We start from the raw sequence: 24302 nt of genomic DNA, 5'->3' as shown, positions 1-24302 counted from the left end.
AATGCCTACATTGCACGAGTGCCCACCATAGGTGCCCACTACTGGCGGAACCTTTGCGAACGTGCTAAGCCCATTTTTTTTAAAGATTTTTTTTAATGCAGCATTCTGTATGTGTTTTAGTTGTTTAAAATAATATATATATATATGAGTTGTTTGTGGTGGAGTAAATTAAACGCCTGTGTTGACTTCATAATCGTGTTGTGGAGCTGCCTAAATAGTGTACGTACGTATGAAGTAGACTTGAAGTACACTCCACGAAGTGGACCACACTTCAAAATGGCGGCAGGAGAAGTTCGCAAGTGCGTGCGTGTCTAAAAAGCGGACTAGAACGCAGCCTAGAATCGGTCCGAGTCATGTCCGAGTCTCGGTTTCTCACGGTTTCTCATCACGATCCGTCACAACAATCGGTCTCGGTGCAGCGGTTGACAATTTGCACCTGTGCATGTCAGACTTACTAAGCCTGGTCGAAAGACGACGAATGAGCTGCCTGCTGAAGAAGTAACGTTAAGAGAATGATATATAAGTTGACATCAGACTTCGGCGCGCGCCATTTGTGTTTTTTTACGCATGGTAATTCGAGGTTTAGGTCTTTTGAATAGAAGATGGTGTATTTAACCATATATACTTGCACCATATACGAGGTTTATTGTGCGGCACGAACTGGTGCATTTTCAGTAAAAAAAAAAAAAAAAATCGATTGGTGGTGCGAAAACACACGAATCTGTTTTTAGAATCGGTTCTTTGAGATTTTGTTGTTCAGAAGAACCGATTAAAGATCTCATTAAAGTCAATCAGATAAATATTCAAATTACAGTTTAAAATATTATATAAACATTACATTTTGTTTGATGCCCTAAAAATAAGATCTTAAGGGCAATAAGAGTCTAAAGAGATCCTGGGCCAATGGGATAGAGAGAGTGGCAGTGCTACAGACCAATAGCCATAGAGGCAGGCAGGTGGTGGTACTAGGCTCGTATTAACAGTCAGCAGTGAACAAGTATGAAGTTACATGTTTACACGTCTAAAACTAGTAGTTTTGGGCTTCCATGCGTTTATAAAAGGATTCTGAAATACAGCCTTCAGTAGTAGCCTATAAACGTGTATATTATTCTCATTAAGTTATTTAGGGATAGTCAAGAAGATGCCACTTACAAGTTTCCCTAATTTTTCAGGTCTCCCTGATTGTCTAGGTCCAACAAGAAGACTTCTCCTGGACTGCAGTACTCTTATGGATCATCAGGCTGGAGGTGGTAAGCACATTTACAGGCTATTTAATGTACTTTTGTTGTTTCTTCCATGCTGCTTGACTAACATGCAATGTTTAATGTCATCATTTGTAGTACATGAGCAATTTATTTACATTGGATGTTTTTTAATGCCAGATTCTCTGTTTGTCAGAAATTTGATCCATTATTTTTTTACATAGGAATACTCATGCAACATTTAGCAACTACAAAAAAAAAAAAAAAAAAAAAATACATATATTGTTTTCATAAATAAGCTATAGTTTTGTGTCTAAAACTGAAACCCGGTCAGATTAACACTGAGCCATTTCACATGCCATGGATTAGACGTCAGGCTAAAACACTTAGATTTATGTTTCTTTTAAATAAAGATTTTCAAAACATATTTATTATGTATATGTATTTTTATATAAAAAATGTTAAAAATAGCAAATAAAAAATGAAACAACATGAATAATAATTTCATTAGTTATTTAGACAAAGTGGATTTTTCGTTTCTTCTTTGATCTTTAATCCAGATATAATATTAAAAACTCAAAATCAATGTTTAATCATACTCTTTCTATTGCAGCCAAAAAGAAAAAGTCATGTTTTATATATAAAAAACACAGGCATACACAAATAAAAAGCAACAATAAAATACTCAGAGACTAGAGAGAGTCAGCAATAGGAGGAGGGGTTCTAGTTGATAGATGCATAGCTGCACCAATTGAATCCTTCCCCCTCTCATCCTGTGTTTTCACCCTCTCCATCTCTCTAACGCCCCCCTCATCTCCTTCCCTCTCATTGTTGAATGGTCAGGAGGTGTGTGACTGTGTTCGTCTTTGCTGAGGAGGGGCTGTGTGCGTGCTTGATTGTGTGTGAGTGTGTATTTGTGTGTGTGTGCACATGTGTGTTAAAACACCATTGTTCCTGATAGATGGAAAGCTGTGCCGTGTTTGGAAAATCCAAGGTCATTGGAGCCCGGTCACATGCGGCGTATGCGAGCGTGCGTGTGTGATTGAGTGTCTGTGAGAGTGTTTGTGTGTGAGTGTCTCTCTCTCTCTCTCTCTCTCTCTCTCTCTCTCTCACTGGCTATGTGACAGAGAAAGAGGCTTTAGGCAAAGAACAGAGAATTTCATCAGGTTTTCCATCAATGTACGGTAAGGGCGATTGTGTTAGTGCATGATTATGTGTATATATGGTAATTCCCTCTCTGTGTTGAAGGAAAGATTCATGTGCATCAGAGGAGATTATGGCAATGACAGCAGAATGATGCTGAAGCAACAGATTGCATGCAGCATTGCAGCTCTGCTCTATTTATTGTGCATATTTGGTTTCATCTTTCATTTTCAGGCTACACCGGTTTAGGTTCATCCACACTACTTTCCACCACTACTAAAACGTACCACTGCAATGTCCAGTTATTTACTTTAACAATACATTTACATGTACACATATTGATTTATTTATATCTCCTGCTGTATATGATTTTGCCCGACCAGCACGCATGGTTGAGGATGTTTTGAGTGAGCTGCAGGCAGTCAGACTGCGACTCTAATTTCTCACAGCGTGGATGTGCGACTGGCTGTAGCACTTCAAAACCAGATCGATTACATTTTTAATGGCCTGAGTATTTCACTCAGATTTCTCCACGCATGCTACAAAACTGTTTTGAGAGAATGTAGGATTAAGTCGGTTATATATGATGATTGATTATGCTATTCAGATTTTACACTTAAGGAATTCAAAAGAGGAGTAAATCAGCAATAACAAATCATGTATATGTTTTTCTTACCTACATGCTACATACATACATGTATATATATATATATATATATATATATATAATTAAAATGACATTGGCATGACATTGAGTATAAAAATAATTTATAAATTTATAAGAGTTCACGTGGTCAGTATTACAAATATACTTGTTTTCCCTGATAATGCTAAATATACATTAACTTTTAAAAGTTTGGGCTCAGTTAGATATGTTTTACAGAAATTAATAGTTTTATTCATTAAGGATGCATTCAATTGATCAAAAGTGACAACAAATATTTACTATGTACAAAAACATTATATTTCAAATACATTGTTATACCACGGTTTCCACAACAATATTAAGCAGCACAACTATTTTCAACATTGATAATAAGAAATGCTTCTTAAGCACTAAATAAGCATATTAGAATGATTTCTGAAGGATCATATTAGAAGACTGTTCAACTTTGCCATCACAAAAATAAATTAAATATATATTATTATAATATAATAAAAATATTAAATAGTTAATAATAAGACAATAGTTATTTAAATGTAATAATATTTACAATATTATTACTGTTTTTACTTTGTTTTTGATCAAATGAAGTCAGCCTTGCTGAGAAAAAAATATTTAAAAACATTACAAACTTTGGCTACTTACTCAACTTTTGAATTGTAGTTTATATTATAAAATTTATGCCACACTGTATTTATTTTTATTTTTATTCTTTCTGAATCCCCATGCAAATTTTCTTTGGATTTATATGTTAAATTAGATATTTTATTTTTAGGATATTCTCAGACTTTTGGACCTCACTATGTGTCATTCATATTCATATTTTGGTAACAATTGCAAACTATTTTGGGGCATAATATGTTATGCTTTAATAGCAATACTGAAACACATTCTCTGGACCCTAAAGCTTTAACAAAAAGGCACATCATTATTCTCATACAGATTTCTGGGCATGCAAATCATAGTTTTAGATGAACTAACTGCTCATGGAAGTAGAGATACCAGTGACAAAGTAAAAAAAAAAATGAAATCAATAGATTACATTCTCTTCCCCTCATGAAGTTCCCTCTCTGCAGTTCTGCTTTTTCACTGTGACACTGCCTTATGAGAGTGAGTGTGTTTGATATTGTGTCCTGTTTTGGGCAATCTGAAGGGATATGGCATCTGTGTTGGCTGATATGCTAAATATAGCTGTCATTTCAAGAAGCTCTAACAATTCAGGGGAACTGTATTTAGAGTGACTGCGTCACTAAGAGTCTGCGTTTTGTGTTTTGGAAAGATTGATTTTCCATACTGTAGCTTTCACAACATGGAGTTTGATTCATTCGCATGCATAGTGAGTTGTGTGTTATGTAATTATTTTAGTAGCCCATATCAAAGCCCTATTAAAGCTGGATGTCTTCTAGTATCCCTGCCAGCTTGGAGGAGATCATATCAGTCATATAGTAGTACATCCAAGCATGACTAGTTCTTTATTGTGACCTAATCCTCTTTGTCACAGTGCCAGCGATAGCTTTTGTTTTGCAGCGTAAGCAGATAGCAGATGTGCATGTAGGTTGTTCTTGGCAACAAAGTATGCACTTACTTCCCTAGAATTGATGCTGCACTCCCAGTTTAAATTATTTAGTAGTTTGTGCATTTTGAGCGTGAACATTTTACATGTGTTTGTTTGTTTGTTAACATTGTCATTAAATGTACCGCTTTTGATATAGTGTGTAAAAATAATGAACCTAAAAGCAGATATTTTGGCCTCATGGGCTCAGTCAGTATGACTAGATTCTGTCAGGTGAATACACATACCTACATAAAAGAAAGAATTATGAGGGTTGTAAACCAGAGGGAACGGTGGAGGTAGTGTTTACCACCCTGTCCGAGAAGCAGAATGCCAAAGTGCTTGCGTTTCATAAATATACTGTAGCTCATGCAGTTCTAGTAATGCAGTTCCTGTAGCTCTTGTAGAGCATGGATTTATGAACTCAATGTTTAGCCTACTTTTTGCTATTTGGATGATTATGTTGGAGGGCTGCTCATCAAGTCCTCCGTTTTAGAAGCACAAATGCATGGTACAGATCATTTTTTATGCACTGAGATTTGCAAGTTTATAGTTAAATTGTTATTTAATTATATATTATTTATAATAAAAAATATTATTATTAAAATTATAATAAAATAAATTTAGTAAGCGTTCACACGACATCGTTTTCAACTAAAAACGTAAAACTTTTTATGCTTTTTGGACAGTCATTTACATGACAACAGCATTTTGGGAACCTGAAAACGCAAATTTTTGAAAACAAGTCTTTCAACTATACCGTTATCGTCTCGGTGTAAACTACAGTACAAAAATGTGAATTTGTGAAAACAGTGACATCATGCACATGCGTATTACATTACATGTTCAGTCAGGTGACCCCCATCTACTGACCTGGCATGCATAACACAGTTATGATGATGTTTTAGATGTTTTTGCAGATCCGTGTGACTGTGAATGTGATTGATTTGACAACGTTGTCGTGTGCACACAAAAAATGCAAAGTTTCAAGAAAAATGCAAATGAAAACACATTTGTGTAACGTAACGTACCCTAAGTTTAAATTTATTTTAATCATTTGTGTTCTGGCTTTATAGTTCCAATTTTTTTGAAAAATGTCTTCATAATGTCACTATTTTCTATATGCGTGTTTAAATTTTATTTTGCAAATAATATACTTGTTTATTTGTGAGAATGAGCTAGCATTCAAAAACCATTAAGCATTTTTCCTAACCAACTACTTGGGTCAATTAAAATGCACAGCATTCTGAATCTGTATAGTTGTTTGTTTGTGTCATTTTTTAAGTGATTACACATTGCGGTAATTAATGACCCTTTTTTTGACGGCTGAAACACTCTTGGAGTGAGAAACAGTGAGTGTGAGAGGATTCACTGCAGTCTTGAGTGTGTGGGTGGAAATATTCGTGTTGACTGTCAAGGTTTTTTTTTTTCATTTCTACTTGTGATGCTTTAGGCGTAGAGGTGTCACGCTGATGTGTCAGAACACTAGCAAGTGCACGGGCCAATGTGTGACTCACATTCCAGCTCTTCTCACATTCAAACACACCATAATTGCCAATCACGATCTTGGTAAACGCCAGCTTGACAGACAGCAGGCTTGAGTCAGTATACCTAAATTTTGTGTTGAGTTTTGTAGACTGATTCTTTTACTGATAGATTCTATATACACCAAATTGCTTGTATCAGTCATACTGTGTGTGTGATTATGTGATATTATCCTTAAAGGGGTAGTTCCCCCAAAAATGAAAATTCTGTCATCATTTACCAAGCATTCACCCTCAGGTTGTCCCAAACCTGTACAATTTTCTGTCATCTGTTGAACACGAAAGAAGATATTTTGAAAAGTGTTGGTAGCCAGACAATTGACTTCCATAGCAGGAAAAAAAGCCTATGGAAGTCAATGGGGGCCAAAAACTGTCTGGTTACCAACATTCTTTAAAATATCTTCTTTTGTGTTCAACAGATAAAATAAAATTGTACAGGTTTGGAACAACTTAAGCGTCAGTAAATAATGACAACAATTTTCATTTTTGGGTAAACTATCCCTTTATATATTTGACTAGAATAAAATAGCCATTGTGTGGGTGGTTGCACAGTGCAGTCTGACTCTGATCGCTCCACCTGCTGTGGTTTGTTTACTTTCCTCCATGATGAAGCTTTTTCACTATGGTGATGGTGTAAACAGACTCGACCTTCCCAGGGGTCTTTCCAAGGTGCTGCCTCTGACTCATCCGCCCAGAAGGGGGTTTGTGTGTGTGTGTTTATTGACAAAGCATGTTTGTGGAGCTTTAATTGGTAGTTAAAAAATAACATGGACATGAACTGATTTGATTCAACATCAAGATTTTAGGTTAAGCGTTATATGAATCTATAAGGAAAAGTTTTGTATCCCTGAAGTCTCATCAGCCATGTGAAGGCCTCATCGACACGACAGCCATCGGCATTGATTCTCAATAAACTCATCTCCATATTGGCGTGTTGACTCCAACTTCAATGAATGTTCTGATCCAATTTGACTTTTAACATGTACTGTAATGCTGCCTGGATCATAATCATACATTGTTCACTCGTTGGCTCCCGACTGAGCCTGGTTCCTCCCGAGGGTTTTTTCTCCATTCTGTCGTCTGATGGAGTTTTGGCTCCTTGTCACTGTTGCCTTCTTGGCTTGCTTAGTTGGAAACATTTAATATTCAACATGTTATTGGACGATGACACAAACTTTGTTATTTTCATGTTATCACTGTGAAGCTGCTTTGATATAATCTGTATTGTAAATAGAGTTATCTAAATAAAGGTGACTTGACTAGAATATCTATGATGCTGTGACTAGTCAAATTGTTCACAATTTTAATCACCTTTTACCTTCATTCAGGTCGCTTAAATACTGTAGTCCTGTGGTGAACAATGACATTTTAAAAGAACATGAATTCCATTTAGCCTCCCTCAATTAATGACTCATTAAACTCATTAAAAAACACACAAAAAATGCTGTTTAAAATGGATGGATTATGTTACTCTGCCAAGGTTTTATAAGAAGTTTATGAACATTAACCTCATTGCTTTTATCATTAACTAACATTTATTTTGTTAATTTCTGTTAAGTAACTGAAATAAAATTAAATATTCTAATATTTGATGAAAAATTGTTGCCATGGTATCCTGAATTAAGTACTAAAATGACAAAAACTAAACTGGAATGACAATAAATTAAATGTAAATTAAACAAAAGCACATAACAAAATTACTAAATATTAAACTAAAATTAAAACAAAATGAAAAAGTGAATACTAGTTGAAAATATTAATAAATGCTATAACACTATATAAATAGCACTGACTAATAAATAATCATGCTGTTCATTTTAATTAAATGTAATTTTTTTAACAATATATTTCATACCTTTGCGTATAACTGTTATCATCAACTTTATCATCAACTTTTATCATCAACGAGAATTTAAAGACCCCTTTTTTTACTATTTGCCCCCTGTGATTTACAATGTGTTCATAAGCCTTTTATGGTCTTTCAAGTGCCAGTGTAAAACCAAAACAATTCGAAATGCTTTCTTTTCAAATCTATTTAACCGGCAAACCAAGCTGCAGACGTTTCCTAAATACAGATTAATGCCTTTCTCTGAATCGACTGGCCTCACTTACTAGATTACAGCACACAGGTCTAATTTATTTAATGTGTCGATGCAATAAATAAACCTCACATTGAGGATAATTACAAAGACTCTTGATCAATACTACATGCTTGAGATGCTCTGCTGCTCTCTAATTCACTTTGTCCCATGTGATTCAGGGGTTTGTGGATGCTGTGGGGCCCTGAGACCCCGCTATAAGCGGCTGGTGGATAACATCTTTCCAGAAGACCCTGAGGTAAGGTCAGATACAATAAAAGCACGGAGTATGAAAAAGGGATGGTTCACTAGGCTTCCATTGGTTATCAATCATCAGGGATCAGTGCAGTGATGTAGACATAGGCTTTCAATGCTGACATTTATTAGTTTTAGAGCCACTGTGGCCTGGCAGGTCTGCTGCATGGTCACCCGATTGTCTTCACAGACACGCATGCTTTTTTTTTTTGGTTAATTTCTTGCAAAGTGCGTATGATCTTAAATTATTTATATAAATGTCTTTTTCATTTTCATCCTTCGCTTTCTCACTACTTTCTCACTACTGCCTCTATACAGTTTTTAAATTATATTTATTGGAAATGCACAATATATTTATATATAAATTTTATTTATGGGTTATATATAAACAATATATATAAATTGTGTTTCTAATATTGGGTACAAATATAAGTTGTAAGTTAATAATATCTATTTGTATGAATATAATATTATAAATAATAATAAATAAATAAATGCACTGATGATTTAATACAAAGTATAAATTAAACCGTATTCCAGATTACAAATAAAAGCCAATTATTTAATTTTAGAAAGAACCCCCTGGTATATTTGACCATGAATGGTTAAAGCACAAAACTGGAAAGTATTTGAATCTGTCTCTCTTCTGAATGATGAGACAAGCTTCGGGATCAGTATTAGACTCATAATAGAAGACAAATAATCTATGTAATGTTCTTTTCAGGGAGAGAAAAGTTTAAAGTGATATTTTATGGTCATTTTTCATCTTATGTTCTTCTGATAATCTCTCTATCCGTCTACCCATCTTGTCTTCTTCTTTAAAGGACGGTTTGGTGAAAGCTAACATGGAGAAGCTTACATTTTACGCCTTGTCTGCTCCAGAGAAACTGGACCGTATCGGTGCCTACCTGTCAGAAAGACTATCCAGAGATGTTGCCCGGCATAGATATGGGTAAAAACAAAAACTGGAAGAAAATGTAGTGATTGTTTCGAACTGTATTATTTATACCTGATTTGTCACTGTATATTTGTCTGTGATCGTTGGTAGGGCAGTATCATAGTTGTGTGTCTCACAGGTATGTTTGTATTGCTATGGAGGCTTTGGACCAGCTGCTGATGGCCTGTCACTGTCAGAGTATAAACCTTTTTGTGGAGAGTTTCCTTACTATGGTGCGCAAACTGCTGGAGGCAGACAAACCCAACTTACAGATCCTGGGCACTAACTCAGTGAGTAACATTTACTGTTTTTACACTCTAGTGAAAACTGCTTTCGGACCTAGGGTCTATATGATCACTGGATAAATCTACCTTGAGTTGGGTGTTTCTTCATGACAGAGGGAGATGTGGCTGCTGCATCAACACCACAGGTTCAGATGTCAGGCTTTCAGTGAAGGGTCAATTGCAGAGCAGTAACATTATATAAATATAAAGCCCTCCGTGCCAATCAATCCCCACAGTATGACATCTTTAAGGGATAGTTCCTCAAAGATATTTTGAGGAATGACGGTAACCAGACAGTTGATCATGGGCCCCATTGACTTCCATGGTATTTTCCTTTTTAAGTCAATGGGGTCTATCAACTGTTTGGTTACCCATATGCTTCAAAGTGTGTTTTAGGTATGATTAAGTTTTTAAAGTATTTTAAGATATTTCCCCCCTTTTCCCTAAAACTGAAAATTATAAAAAAAATAAAAATAAAATTGGGGATTTGTATTCCATGATATAAAAAATAGTTATTTTCATAGAGAAGATGATGCTATAGCTACACACAGATATCTAGTTTGTTCTGTACATTTATGTTTAAATTTATTTCTATATTTATAAGTTCTGTATTTAAATACTGCACAGAATCCATTACTTCATGCCAGACCTTCCCCCCTTTCCTGAAATATACAGTTACACAGTATATGCCCACTCTAACTCATCTCATTTCATTTTACATGACAAGCATTCATAACAAAAATTAATTTATACTTTGGAACGTGAAACCTCAACATCGTCTCTAAAAGCTTTACACCCACCTAACTCACATGCTAATGGGAATGTAGAGATTTCTCAACTTCAAAATCGCTCACATCTGATGCTTCTGAAATATAAGGGCTTAAAGAATTAAAAAGAGATTACTTTTTACAGATCGAGGCCAGATGGGGCAGGGCTTAAGGCATGTGGCCCATAAATATTGAAAGCGGTGCGCATGCTTACAGAATTTATGGGTTGTGCAGAGTTTTCTTCTCAGTCTCAGTATGCATGTATTGGTGTGGAACTCCACTGGGCAACTGATGCTTATCTCAAATCTAAGAAATCCTAATCAGAAATATCCTAATCTCTTGTAGCCTACTGGAAAGTATCCTTGCCGCATAAGTACAGATTAACATACCAAGAAGTGATTCTCAACTGGTTTTGCTTTAGGAATATTGACACAAATTGTCAAGACTTTGATAGAATGTCTTAAAATGTTTTATATATCCATGAACTGCATAGGCCCATCAATATAGAAATATTCAATATCAAGCTCCAGCAATTTTGACAATTAAGGCATGTGACACAACATGTCCATGTTGGATCTTACTGATTAGATCCCATCCCTTCTATCACTATTCATCTATTCATTAGTGATTGTTGAATATAATTTTAATATCACGCCAGAAAGAGTCTCTAACTGTGTATTTACCGAAAAAACCTTCAGTCTAACTTGTTAGATGGCTACTAAAACTACTTCTTAACTATTTGATGCAGTATACGTATAATGTAGCCTACATACATGTTGGTGCATTATAATTGCATTTAAAGTGGGTCATGAAACAGAAAATCGAAACGTCCTTGATATTTACGCTCATACACATGGAAGAGGGCATTGCTTTGTGTGACGAAGTTTGTCAATCACAGCAATGGTATTTACTTGCATTTCTGAAAAAGGTAAAGCGACTTGAAATTAAGTGTTTTTCCAGAAACATAAAAGACCCCTTTAAAGTAATTGTATTTAATTTACACTTGTAATTACATACCCCTAACCTAACCCAACCCTTGCCACAAAATTCTAACCCCTATTATCCTAATTATCCTACAAAACCTAACCGCAACTCAAACTTCTTGAACAACGTGTAGTTACACAATATATCCATAGTCTTGTAGGCATTTAATGTTAGTACAAAGTTGGCAAGGCCACCTGCTATAAAGTGTAACTTTCTATATTTTTCTGCTCTTTCTCTTTAAGTTTGTGAAGTTTGCAAACATAGAGGAGGATACACCATCATACCATCGTAGCTACGATTTCTTTGTCTCACGCTTCAGTGAGATGTGCCATTCCAGTTACGAGGATCCAGATATTCGCACAAAGTGAGCATGTCTCTCCAGCATTTCAACAGAGGAAGATTTTTACACCCAAAAATATGCATTTTGAAAATCTGGTTTCTTCTTGTTTTTGTTGGTTAAGCCTCTGATGCATGGTGTCCCTTAACATGGACAGATATTTAAAGGTACACTGTGTAACTTTTGTCCGTAAAAAAATAAATAAAACTACTTACATTTTATGTTAAAACTGTGTAATCCAAAATGGATGGAAATTGTATGTGCAATTCAAATACATGAAGGAAATGACTTTAAAAATGATAGAAGTAGCCTAAATGTTTAATTTGTGACATTTCATGTAGACTTAGACTATTTGAAATTAAATAATGTTAATGTTATAATAAATAACAAATAAAGTTAATAATAAAAAGAATGAATTCTATTATGAATACAAATTGTATTATTGAAATGCAATTAATTGCACAATTATTTACTTATTGACTTACTGTGAACTTTAAAGCTTTGTAGAAATAGAGCGATAGGGATACATATTTAAAAAAAAGGGAATTCACATATGTGTACACATGCCTGTATGAGAGTGTGTGGGTGAGACATTGCCTCAGATACTGGTACAATTTAATATTTATAATATAATAGGGATCGAGTGGAACAAGATTAGAAATAATATATTCTTTCTTCCCCGCTTTGATTTAATAATTCATGCACCAGGGGCTGAATTGCATCATGCAGTGCACTTGAATAAAAATACCCATATATATAAATCCACATGTCTCGTAAGCGTGACTAACTAATGTCAGTTTGGGTTGTGTGTGTGTGTATATCTCTGTGTAAGGATTCGTATGGCAGGGATCAGGGGTCTTCAGGGGGTGGTGAGGAAGACTGTCAATGACGAGCTTCAGGCTAATATTTGGGACCCTCAGCACATGGACAAAATCGTGCCGTCTCTCTTGTTCAACCTCCAACAGGAAGAAGCTGCAGAGAGGTGCCTCGCTTACACAATCACACATGAAATGGACACTTTTAGTCTAATGGAAGTGTGAATTTTCCTTCCGAGAAACAATGTCTTGCTAATAACTGTGTGATTAAGCTAATGAACTTCTAATGGAATGCTATTGAAAAGTGTGTGATATAACAACAAGCCTAAAGGTGTCAGGCTTTTAAGTGCAATAAGAAAGTAATGTATTCTAGAAGCTGCTGTACTGGCTGTAAGCCTAATAAGCCCAAAGCCCGAGGGTCATATGCAGACCATGAACAATGAATTGAACTGTGTGAAGAACCTGTTCATATCTTCACCTCTGGGGAAATCACTGACCACATCTAACGGTATTGCCAACAACAATCGCCTATTGATTCAGCCTTGGTTAATGTGTGTTTTCTGTTTCTGATTACTATCGATAGGTCTCCTTCCCCAGGGACAGAGAAGGAGAAGGAAAGTCCAGTGGAACTGACCGAGAGATGTTTTCGAGAGCTGCTGGGACGAGCAGCCTACGACAACATCAAGAATGCTGTGAAGCCTGTGCTCATGTGAGTGTTTATGCACCAGTACCTTATCAAACACAAGAGGGCAGCAAGGAGACACATCTGTTTTCATTTTTTAGTTCATTTTATACAAATACTTTAGCATCTGTGTGAGGCATGAATATTTTGACAATATTAATTAACAATTTTAAATTTGATTTTGAATATTTATTTTGAATAAATAAAGGACATACTGTATATGTGACAATATATGGCATAAAATGAAACTTATAAATGAATGATTGAGATGACATTAATGATCATGTTAATTGACTGGACTACTAGTACATATGCCCATACTCTACCATTCAAATCTTTGGGGTCATATTCTTATTCGTTTTAATACTTTTATGCAGCAAGGATGCATTAAATTGATCAAAAGCAATGGTAAAGACATTAGGTTAGACATAAAGTCATAAAGATTTAGATTTCAATTCAAATAAACGCTTGAAATTAATTTTTACTATTCATCAAAGGATCATGTGACATTGAAAATGGATGCTGAAAATTCAGTATTGCTGTCAACAGGACTAATGACACACACTTTATAATACTTTAATTTAGAAAACATTTATTTTAAATTGTATCCCAAACTTTTGAACAGTAGTGTAAATGGAATGGACGAGAATGTTTGAATGAATTATTAATAATTATAAATTAAAAACAATTATTTTGATTTTGTTAGTCGAGGTTTCCATTGGAAAGAGAATAAAAAAATTAAATAAAAAAATAAAAATAAACAATTTGTCCTCATTGTTAGCCTTAAACAACTGCACAGTAAAAGTATCAGTTACGCCAGTGTATTTTATGACCTACTATATGTGCTATTTCCTGTTAAGTTCTGTTTGCTGAAGCTAATCATTTACTTTTGTATTTTCAGGCATCTTGATAATCATTCACTCTGGGAGGGCAAAGCTTTTGCAGTGCGCTGTTTCAAAATCATTATGTACTCCATTCAGGTAGATACAAACAGCTTTGCTGAAATTTGGTCATGAAAGTATGTAATGGAAAATACATCACTATACTTATTTTTGTGGAGCATGGCCCTTTGATAATAAATAATTATGGGGTGTTTGGGGACATATTTTATACATTACGATATGGTTCAAAAGTCTCATACCAGTAGCTAAAATATTACTAATTTTTCAATTGGAGTTAAAAATTACATTAATGTATTGACATTTTATGTTGACTTTACAACATTTCTCTGTTTTTTGTGTATTTTATATTTATTTGCGGGTCTAAATAATGGCCTCAGAGTTGAATCTAACTAAACACTATCATTCAGTGTGACTCTAAAGCATGAAAATATGATTAGATATTTCCATGTTCATCTGTGTTACTGTAATATTAACCATGTCTACTGTTTTTTTGACAGACCCAACATTCACATCTAGTGATTCAGCAGCTATTGGGCCACTTGGATGCCAACAGTAAGAATTCAGCCAGAGTGCGTGCTGGGATAGTGGAGGTGATCTCGGAAGCAGCGGTCATAGAAGCCAGTGGCTCCATAGGTACCAGTCTGTCTTTAGACCACTAGAGGGAGCACTAAACCCACCTCATTAGACAAAATATGCACTTTATATGATTTTGTTTCTGATATTATTCTTTCATTACTTATTTAAAAGTCACATACATGCTGATTATTTCATATGCATCTATGTTTATATGTTTGAGAAATAATTATGTTTTATAATGTAGAAATTATACAGGTCTGCATTGTTCCTTTTAATTTATTTTCGGCTGTGTGCCGTACCTCTTCACAGGGCCCACAGTACTGGAGGTGTTTAATACTCTACTGAAGCAGCTCAGGCTCAGTGTGGACTACGAACTCACTGGATCCTATGACTCTTTTGCAAACATGGGCTCCAAGGTCATTACAGTACATGAGGAGAGACAACTCCAAGAATCTGTCATTAAAACTATTGGTAGGTGAACAATGAATGTTTCTGAGTAAATCAGGCAGTCATGGTGTTCAGCGGTCAAATATTTTTGTAAAATGAACGTGGCTAAACACTATAATTGACTGTTGTCAAACTGATTTCATAGATAGATAGATACATAGATACATTGATCATTGTCATCATCACAAAATAAAGCCTATCAGGACTCACGTGTGGGGTCTTGTATCACCCTGAAGGGTTTTTTTAGCTGACTGGGCACAATCTTTCACTTAGCTTCCTTTGCTTACAGGCTCATTTGCAAACACGCTGCCCACCTACCAGCGCTCGGAAGTCATGCTGTTCATCATCGGTAAAATCCCTGTGCCTGGCATGTATCCGTCTCTGGGGTCAGCCAACACCGGGTGAGACAGGGTTATAACCTAGACTTTATATATTAGACATGTTTATAATGTATTTCTGCTGGGCAGTGATGAAATGCAAATTAGCTTAGGAATAATAACACAGATAAACACCAGCATAGCAAGAATTGTTTTTTTTTTTCTGTTTCTGTTTTCAGGGTTGAGGGCAGTAGGATGATCCAGATTATGCTACTAAAGTCTCTGCTGCAGGTGAGCTGGTTTGTGTCAGTCATAATCACACGCTGTGCCATGCGGAGGGCCATTTACTCACCCTGCTGTTTCATGATATCCACAGTTGCTGATGCAGTCCAAAAGTTTAATGATCTCATGTGCCTTTTAAACGTCGGCCTCTCTCTGTCTCCTTCAGGTAACAGCAGGGTTCCAGTCTACGAACATTTTGACAGCACTTCCCACCTCATTCCTGGACCCTCTCTTGTCCTTTACTCTGATGGAGGACGCAGAAATCCGTCTACTTGTTCTCGATATCCTCGTCAGCATCATTGATCGTCATGACAACCGGCACAAATTCACCCCTGTCAGGTTCGAACACACTGACTAACTCAAGTCTCTAGGAATCTACAATGTACCTCTAAAAATAACCAGACTTACCATGATTTGAAATATGTCATGACTCAAAACATTTTACTGTTGTAGTGTAGTCCTTCTCTAAAAATTATTTAGTTTTATTTGATTTTTTTTTTTTTTAAGCCTAAAGATGTGTAACCATGCATTATCAATTAAATACCTACATACTTAATAACTTATTTAAATCTGATTGGACCCTTCCAAAATATTTTTTCATTGGTATAACTTGATTGTAGTCATAGGAAATAATATTTTAGTTTGAATAAAACCATATGTTGCAGCATAAACCACATTTTAAGGTTACCTGAGAAAACATTAAACATAAAAAAGATAAAAACATTGCAATACCATGGTAGTTTTGGTACTTTTTGTTAGCAAATTGTAGTTTTATATGTAGTTTTAACCAATATTCTGCCATGACAACTTTTGGAGAGATCGGCATAGTAATAGATATGACCATGACGTATTTGTTCCTGGCGGAACAGATCTGGTACGCTGCCGCCAATACATTCACATACATTGCTGTGATCATGTACGACATGCTGCTGCTGCATGTATGAACATAGCAGATCTATACAGGTGGAACTGGGGAAGGTGGAGAGTTTATAATGATGCAATCTCTACTAAATTAAGTCAGGACCTATCAGGCTGCGCCATCTAGTTTCGTGCCAGAAATTGGTATTTAGTGAGGGAAAAAATTGATATAATATAATTACAAAAAAATGCACTTTTGCTACAGTAGGCCATGAGGGTTAAAATTACCTGACAAAACATTTTACAATGTATTTTTGTGTTGTTTTCTACAGAATTATATCAGATATCTCGGTACTAAAGCTGAAAGTAGACAAATGCTCAAGGCAGGATAACCTGTTCATGAAGAAACACAGCCATAGGCTGTACCGCCACATTTACCTGGCCTGCAAAGAGGAAAGCAGTGTCCAGCGACACTTTGAGTCTCTGCATATGCTGCTGGGGTTGATCTGTGTGGAACTGGCCAATGAGGAAGTGGTGGTGGACCTGATCAGACTGGCTTTGGCCTTACAGGTATTTCTCTCACTCCTTGTGATATGTAGACACATAAGTGGCATAATAATATGTAATAGTAAATATAAATGTTAAAAGCTAACACAAGTACTGTATAGTATTTACCAATCTTACAGACAAGTCATTAAAGTGTCTTTCAACCTGCGGTATAATAACAATATAACTGATGCATCCTCTTCCTCAGGACCTGGCCTTGACTGAAGAGGGTCTTCCTGTATATACCCGCTGTGCCATTCACGCTCTGTCAGCTGCCTACCTGAACCTCATCAGCCAGCTGACCACTGTGCCCACCTTCTGCCAACACGTCCATGAGGTGATCTGTCTGTCTGTCTATCTAATATCTTGTCTATCTATCTGTTTTTCTGTCTGTCTCATCCATCCATCGACCCATCTGTCTGTTTGATGTTTTTTTTTTTTTTTCTGCAGGTGATTGAGTCAAGAAAGAAAATTGTCCCTTTCCTGCTTCCAGAGGATGTTCTTGTTGAGAGCTTTAAGTAAGCAACACCTTGTCGTCTTCAAACCACTGTAGAGACTGTACAGACTACCATAATGTTTATTTCACCATTTTGCGAGACCCAACTTTCACAACAGATCAATAGAAATGTGTAGTTCTGCGTGACTTCTTATGAACATCTGTTCTGGGATGGGAACGTACTGTACAGTTTTTACTCGGTTCAAAGCCTTTCAGTTATTGTTAAATAATCCTAGTGCTCTTTTACTCGATGATCATCATGACTACCTCAGAAGGCTGAAGAAGAGCCTCTTTTTCTTTCAGGATCCCAGAGAAGCTGGAGACGGTGGAAGGAGAGGTGCTGTTTTTGCAGACTAAGATAGCAGAGATGCTGGGCGGCAGTGGATACAACACAGAGAGACTGGCAACACCATACATCCCACAGATCACAGGTCTGACCCTTAACCTGAGATTTAAATACACTAAAACTGCATGTCCGTTGTCCGTTTTTTTTTTTTTTGTTTTTTTCACAGTTTAATATTATATTACGGCTGAGATTTTTTTTTTTATCTCTGGTATTCTTCATAGTATATAAAAAGTATTGTTTTTGTAACTCAGATGAAGACAGACTGTCCAAGAGAAAGAGCATTGGAGACACTGTCTCTCTGCAGTTAGAGATGGATTCTAGAAACAGTCCAGAGAAAGAGCAGGTAACGTGTGTGTGTGGCCACCTCATAGAATTGGATCTACTATCAGGTATGTTTTTATTCAACTATGATCTGTATCCTTACAGAGATCCACAGCAGAGCAAATAACATTTGAAACTCTTAAACAAGCCATTGGTAAGTCTTGCATGATTTGTATACTTGTATTGACATTGTATGTACAATACCTTATTTTATTATATTTTGTTTTAAGTAAAGAATGCTATTATTCAGCAAGGATGCATTAAATTGATCACAAATGACAACAATTGATCAAAAGTGTCATTAATACAAAAATATTTTTGACCTATATATTTATCCCAGAATGCTGTAAAAAGTATCACTATTTCAAATTTGATAATTACAAATGTTTCTTAAGCACCACATCACCATATTATGATTTCTGAAGCATTATGTGAGACTGAAGACTTTGCCATTACATTAATAAATAACATTGTAAAATATCATCAATGTATTTTAAATTGTAAAAAAAATAATATTTCACAATATTACTGTTTTTACTGTATTTTTGATCAAATAAATGCAGCCAAGGTGAACATAAGACTTCTTTTAAAAACTTATTTTAAACTTTTTAACGTTATTGGGTAATTTTTGTGCTTATGTCTTTGGTGTTATTATAGAAATGCTGCAGAACTGTCTCTCTGATTAAAGGGTTAGTTCACACAAAAATGAAAATTCTGCCATTAATTATACTCAACCTCATGTCGTTCCAAACCGGTAAGCCATTCATTCATCTTCAGAACACAAATGAAGTTCTTAATGAAATCTGAGAGCTTTCTGTCCCTCCATTGACAGCTACGCAACTACCACTTTCAACCCCCAGAAAAATAGTAAAGACATAATTAGAGTACTCCGGTGGTTTAACCTCAACTTTATAAAGTGACGTGAGTGCTAAAAAACGCAAAAAAACATAATTCATCACTTTATTTACAAAATATGAATCTCGTAAAATGCTCGTTCACAAGAGCACCATGACTCATGCGTGTTGTGTTGACGTTGCATGAATGCGCACTGGAGATTAATATTTTGTAATTAAAGTGTTACTTTTTATCACTTGCATCACAAATTCATTCTTACGATGTCTTTATTGCCTTTTAAACAAAGTGGTAGTTGCATAGGCTTTCAATGGAGGGACAGAAAGCTCTCAGATTTCATTAAAAAGATCTTCATTTGTGTTCCAAAGATAAACGGTGGCACTCAACTCCAGTCCTCGGGACCCACTGCTCTGCATATTGTGTATGTCTCCCTTATTTAACACACCTGATTCAGATCCTCAGCTCGTTAGGATAGACTCTATGAACTGAACTGAGTGTGTCAGATAAGAGAGACATACAAAATGTGCAGAGCAGTGGGTCCTGAGGACTGGAGTTGAGAACCAGAATGACCTGAGAGTATTTAATAACAGAATTTTGAATTTTTAGGTGAAAAAACCCTTTACAGATTGCTATAAAATATGATTTGAAATTACATTAAACACAAAGGACTAAAGAAGAGACGATACAAAAACATTTTTAACTTTTAAAGGGTAAAAAGGACATTTTGTAGGCTGGTCTGTGGCAGTTAGCACAGAATCACCCGTGAGTGTGTGTGCGTGTGTGTTCAGTAGACAGTGTGAATGTAGAGGAGCTGGAGAGAGAGCGCAGAAGGCAGGTGGTGGAGAGGTTTCAGAACGCTCCATTTGAAGAGATAGCAGCTCACTGCGGGGCCAGGGTGAGTCTAATGCAGAAAGCCTGTATACACACACTCTCAAGCTCTAATTTTATCATCAAAAAGCACAAACACAGCTCTTCTGTTCTGCGCATACATCTGTTCGTATCTTTTTATATTTTGGATGAACTCTCCACCTGTACTGTTTTTTTTTTATTTTTGTAGGCTTCCCTACTGCAGAATAAACTCAACCAAATCTTTGAAATCACAATCAGGTACATGATCTTCTGTAACTGTTTATAAATGAGCCTTTCTAAACATTGAATTGTGCATAAAGGACATTATATACTATGTAAAAATACATACAGTATGAATCGACTACAATGGAAAGAGGCTATATTGTCTGTCTCGTGTGACTGACATTTGTTTCATCTTTCTCTCTCTCTTTCGGTTGGATAGGCCTCCACCGAGTCCGTCTGGCTCTGTCGGGAACGGTCACGGCCGGACCCGCTCCATACCAGTCTATGAAATGAACTTTCCAGACCTCTGTGTATACTGAGATACCCTGGAGTCCCAGTTGCCTCATACAGCTGTTTTCATCCTTCTATCATCACTCCTTCTCAATGTCCAGGTGTAACTATATGTCTTCTAAACCATGTCCTCTAGTGCAGTGGTTCTCAACTGGTTTGGTCATCGCACCCACATTTTACCATGGTCATTAAGCCACAACCCAATTTGACCTAATTCCTAAAAAAAGTGTGTATATAGATATAATTAGCCCTAATAAAAATTCTAATAAATTTGCTTTTAAAAACCAAGTAAATGTATTTATCATAAATGGTCAACTCACACACAAGTGCCATCCCACTTTACTTACGCACACACATAAATTGTAAGAATGTCACTTAAACTAAACTATATATTTTTTAATGCAACAAAGTAAGTAAGCTAGTAGGAGCCGCCACAAATAAAATATACAAAATAACACAGTGTTGTTATAGAACAGAATACAAATCCTTCCCAACTTCACACTTGAAGTAGCTGTTACATCATTTATTGGTACTTTTTTCATGACTTACTAATTGACAACATAACTACGACATTGCATGCTTATAATTTCTTTGATGAGTTATATGCAGTGCCGCCACACTTGCGCTACAAGCATAGTATGATGTCTGACAGGACAGGGAAGTTTGTTTTTCGGAGGTGAGAGACTTTATTACATAACAAGGCATGAAATAACGTTAGAATAATGACACTGACAACATCTCATCTGAGTCTGACCGTAGATACTGAATCAGGACAGCAGTCTTTAGTTAAACTGCGTCTGACAGAAGTGTCAACAGCTTTCACACTAAATTCTTGCATCAGAAAAACATAGAATTAGGTTTGTTGTAGTTTCTTTAAAACGGTCTTGCGACCCACCAGTTGAGAAACACTAGTCTAGTCTAGTTTATTATCAGACTTTAGATAAGGATTATGGCTGTACTTTATCCTGAGGTCTATTTATGCCAACAAAGACAAACAAACCAAGAGAATATACTATATGTTGGTTAAATATGCACTTAAACACTTAGTCTAGAAAAAAAGGGGCAGAAAATTTTTTGACAAATGATCGTAGCTTGTCTGAGTAGAGAGTCTGTTGTTCAGTCTGTTGTTCAGAGCAAGTGATTGGTTTTCTTGTACTACTAAAAAGTTAAGCTGCCTTAAATTTTGTATCTTAAGTTAAGAACATTTGTTTAAGAATGTCCTAATGTTTCCAAAACCTTTTTCAATGTGTGGATACAAACCGTTTAGCTAAATACAAGCTTTGTTTGCATGTTTAAACGTCTCTACATGCTGCAATAACAGTTGTATTTAAAGCAATAATTATTGAATTTAAAAATTGGCTAGAAGCTGAAGAGAAAATACAGCAAATAGGATGTTTCCAGTTCAACTGAAAGCAGTTTTCCAATCAAAAGTGATGGTTAAAGGGATAAAAATGAACATTTCCTCATTATTTACTCGCCAACATGCCACACCATATGCATGATTTTCTTTATTCTGTGGCACACAAATGGATTTTTTTTTTAAAAAAAAAAAATCTATATTATGCAATAAACATCTGGGATGGCATGTGAGTGAGTAAATGATGAGAAAATGTAACATTTTTGGTGGCGTATACCTTTAATGACACAGTGTAAGAAAATTAATAAAGTCAGTCCCGTATCATCATTTATAACTATAATCGCTGCAGTTTCCTACATCTCTACCTCACTAATAAGTGAAGGGTACGAGTTTTCATTTGCGTAATGTTTGTTTGATTGCATAAATAGTTTTTTTTTTCTGAACCAGAGTGAAGTGATAAGACTTCTTAAGTAAAATGTCGCGAACAAAATCACATTAACGAAATTTCATCAAAATTTCACTGGCAAAAAAGGTCTACTGTAGTGATGTACGGTATAAAGCACTGCTCACACAGAAGTCACTTTCAAACCAAGCGTGGCAAATTCATGTGGCCAACTAACTTGAAAATGAGCAAAATCTGCCTTGGCAACTCTTTTTTTTTGCAGAGAAACGGAAAATGTTATCACAGGTCTAGTCTAACGCAGAGGTCACTTCTAAACGCAAATACGTTGCATTTACCAACATAATGCTGCTTGTTTAGAAGTTAAGCCCCAGGTTTCACAAACAAGGCTTAAGCCTAGTCCCAGACTAAAATGCAAGTATGAGCTGTTTTAACACAAAGCAACTTGCACTGATATATCTTAAAAAAATTAATTTGATTTGTCTCAAGATGCACACCATTATATATATATTTTTTTTCTAAGGCACGTTTTTAAAAGCTACTTATGTCTTAATTTATCTAAGGCCTAATCCTGGCTCAATCTAAGCCCTGTCTGTGAAACCGGTCCAAGGGTGCAGACCCATTTAACTTTATGAAGTGAAATGCAGTCATGTCAACAGGACATGTGACGTAAACATACGGATTACACTAATTCAAGTTTGTCGACCATTTAACACAAATTCGCCGGGTTTACCAAAGTAAAGCCATTTGGTTTGGAAGTGACACTTCCAGTGGCTCTTCAAACATCACTACATACAGTTCAGGATTGACAATGGACCTACTTTGCTCACAAAATTTGCTGAAGTTTCGCTAACTTTTTTTTCGCAAAATTTCACAAAATCCCATCTAAAGGGATCAGTTTTCTCCCTTTTTTGCCATGATATGCGTGTCATTTGTCGCTTGTACAGTGTTTCCTTTTTGTTTGCAAAAATGAATAATTTCAGGTTTATGTGTAACGGAAGCCAGCTAGTAAGAGCAGTTAGAGTAAAACTCACACCCCTGGCCTCAAGAGGCGCACTAGCGACTGACGCTGGAGGCTGCGGTCTTTAGCATCCTTGCTAGTACGCCCACTACCCATGCTGGTTTGAATCCCGCTCAGAGCGGTGCGAGTAGTTACACTGGTGCTGTGACCTGGGTGGGACTGTAAGAGCTGTGCGAGTAAACCTCACTCCCCTGGTCTCAAGAGGCGCACTAGTGAATGAAGCTTTTTAGTAGAACCGAGGGGGTTACGTATGTCAAGATTTTGTTCTCCCAGATTTAATCGCAGCACTTTAAAAGCTCACTGTGTAAATGTGGTGTATGCCGAATATACTTCTTGTGCGAAATTTCATCTTGACGTGTTCTTGTCTAAAATTGGATGGTGTTATGTGTAGTCATGTCATATTGTTCCGGTTCCACTTAGAAATTTTACCATGTTTTCTTGTCGTAAAATAAGTTTTTTTTTTTTTAGTTTTTGCAGTCATTTTTAGGTTGATGTATTGTTATAATATTTTCTTTTGGTAATGCCTTGAATTTATTTACCACAACCACAACTAGTGGTTTTTATCTTCTGTCAATATGGCTATGATGTTCAACCGATGGAATGTTCTAGACTGCTTACATGTGAGGTGATTTTGCATGAAATCGAAATCAAATATCAAAGTTAAGTCTTTACTTGTCAGCTGCTGCATGCACTGGGTGTTTTGTCTGTGCTTTTACCTTTTTTTAACTTCAATTTTTAATCAGTGAGATCATTACAACACTGTGGATCGTAATTAGTCAACCTGTGTTTAGATACTATCACTGCAAACGGATATGACTTCAGAACTGTGTTCTGTGAATGTTTGCCTACATGGAATCATTAAGTGATGTACATATGTGGTGTGAATAATAAGAATATTAATTAAAGACTAATTTTATGAATTCAAAGTCTGACCTGTGTTTATAGCTTTATTGGCAACTGCACATCCTGCTGAAT

At 35.9% G+C, this 24302-nt stretch overlaps 1 protein-coding gene across 4 annotated transcripts; it reads left to right on the top strand.

Moving 5' to 3' along the window:
- The first annotated feature begins 288 nt into the window (after positions 1-288).
- Positions 289-24253, top strand: efr3ba (EFR3 homolog Ba (S. cerevisiae)). 4 transcript variants are annotated; one of them, XM_039676331.2, is made up of 23 exons: positions 289-498; positions 1173-1250; positions 8366-8442; positions 9263-9390; positions 9515-9665; positions 11653-11774; positions 12580-12729; positions 13146-13271; positions 14146-14224; positions 14644-14779; positions 15032-15193; positions 15459-15570; positions 15726-15777; positions 15935-16107; positions 16959-17196; positions 17381-17509; positions 17623-17690; positions 17972-18099; positions 18266-18357; positions 18441-18489; positions 19976-20082; positions 20245-20294; positions 20479-24253. In XM_039676331.2, the coding sequence occupies exons 2-23, from the start codon at positions 1229-1231 to the stop codon at positions 20576-20578; spliced, it is 2451 nt and encodes an 816-aa protein (XP_039532265.1). In that variant the 5' UTR covers positions 289-498; positions 1173-1228; the 3' UTR covers positions 20579-24253. The 4 variants fall into 4 exon arrangements, with proteins under 4 accessions (XP_039532265.1, XP_039532014.2, XP_039532099.2 ...); XM_039676080.2 differs by lacking the exon at positions 289-498 and having other exon boundaries at positions 1111-1250; XM_039676165.2 differs by lacking the exon at positions 289-498 and having other exon boundaries at positions 1127-1250; positions 19979-20082.
- The last annotated feature ends 49 nt before the right edge of the window (positions 24254-24302 follow it).

The sequence above is a fragment of the Pimephales promelas genome, chromosome 15 (assembly GCF_988280905.1).
Source record: "Pimephales promelas chromosome 15, fPimPro1.hap1.1, whole genome shotgun sequence".
NCBI classification, from domain to species: domain Eukaryota; kingdom Metazoa; phylum Chordata; class Actinopteri; order Cypriniformes; family Leuciscidae; genus Pimephales; species Pimephales promelas.
Note: the sequence above shows the minus strand (reverse complement) of the source record. Positions and strands in the feature narration are given on the sequence as shown.

Excerpts from the sequence above, each read along its gene's own strand:
- efr3ba (XM_039676080.2), top strand. The coding sequence starts at position 1,142 with ATGCCACTTACAAGTTTCCCTAATTTTTCAGGTCTCCCTGATTGTCTA. Across the intron at positions 8,443-9,262 it reads TCTTTCCAGAAGACCCTGAG|GACGGTTTGGTGAAAGCTAA; the intron begins GTAAGGTCAGAT and ends TCTTCTTTAAAG. Across the intron at positions 16,108-16,958 it reads CACAAATTCACCCCTGTCAG|AATTATATCAGATATCTCGG; the intron begins GTTCGAACACAC and ends TGTTTTCTACAG.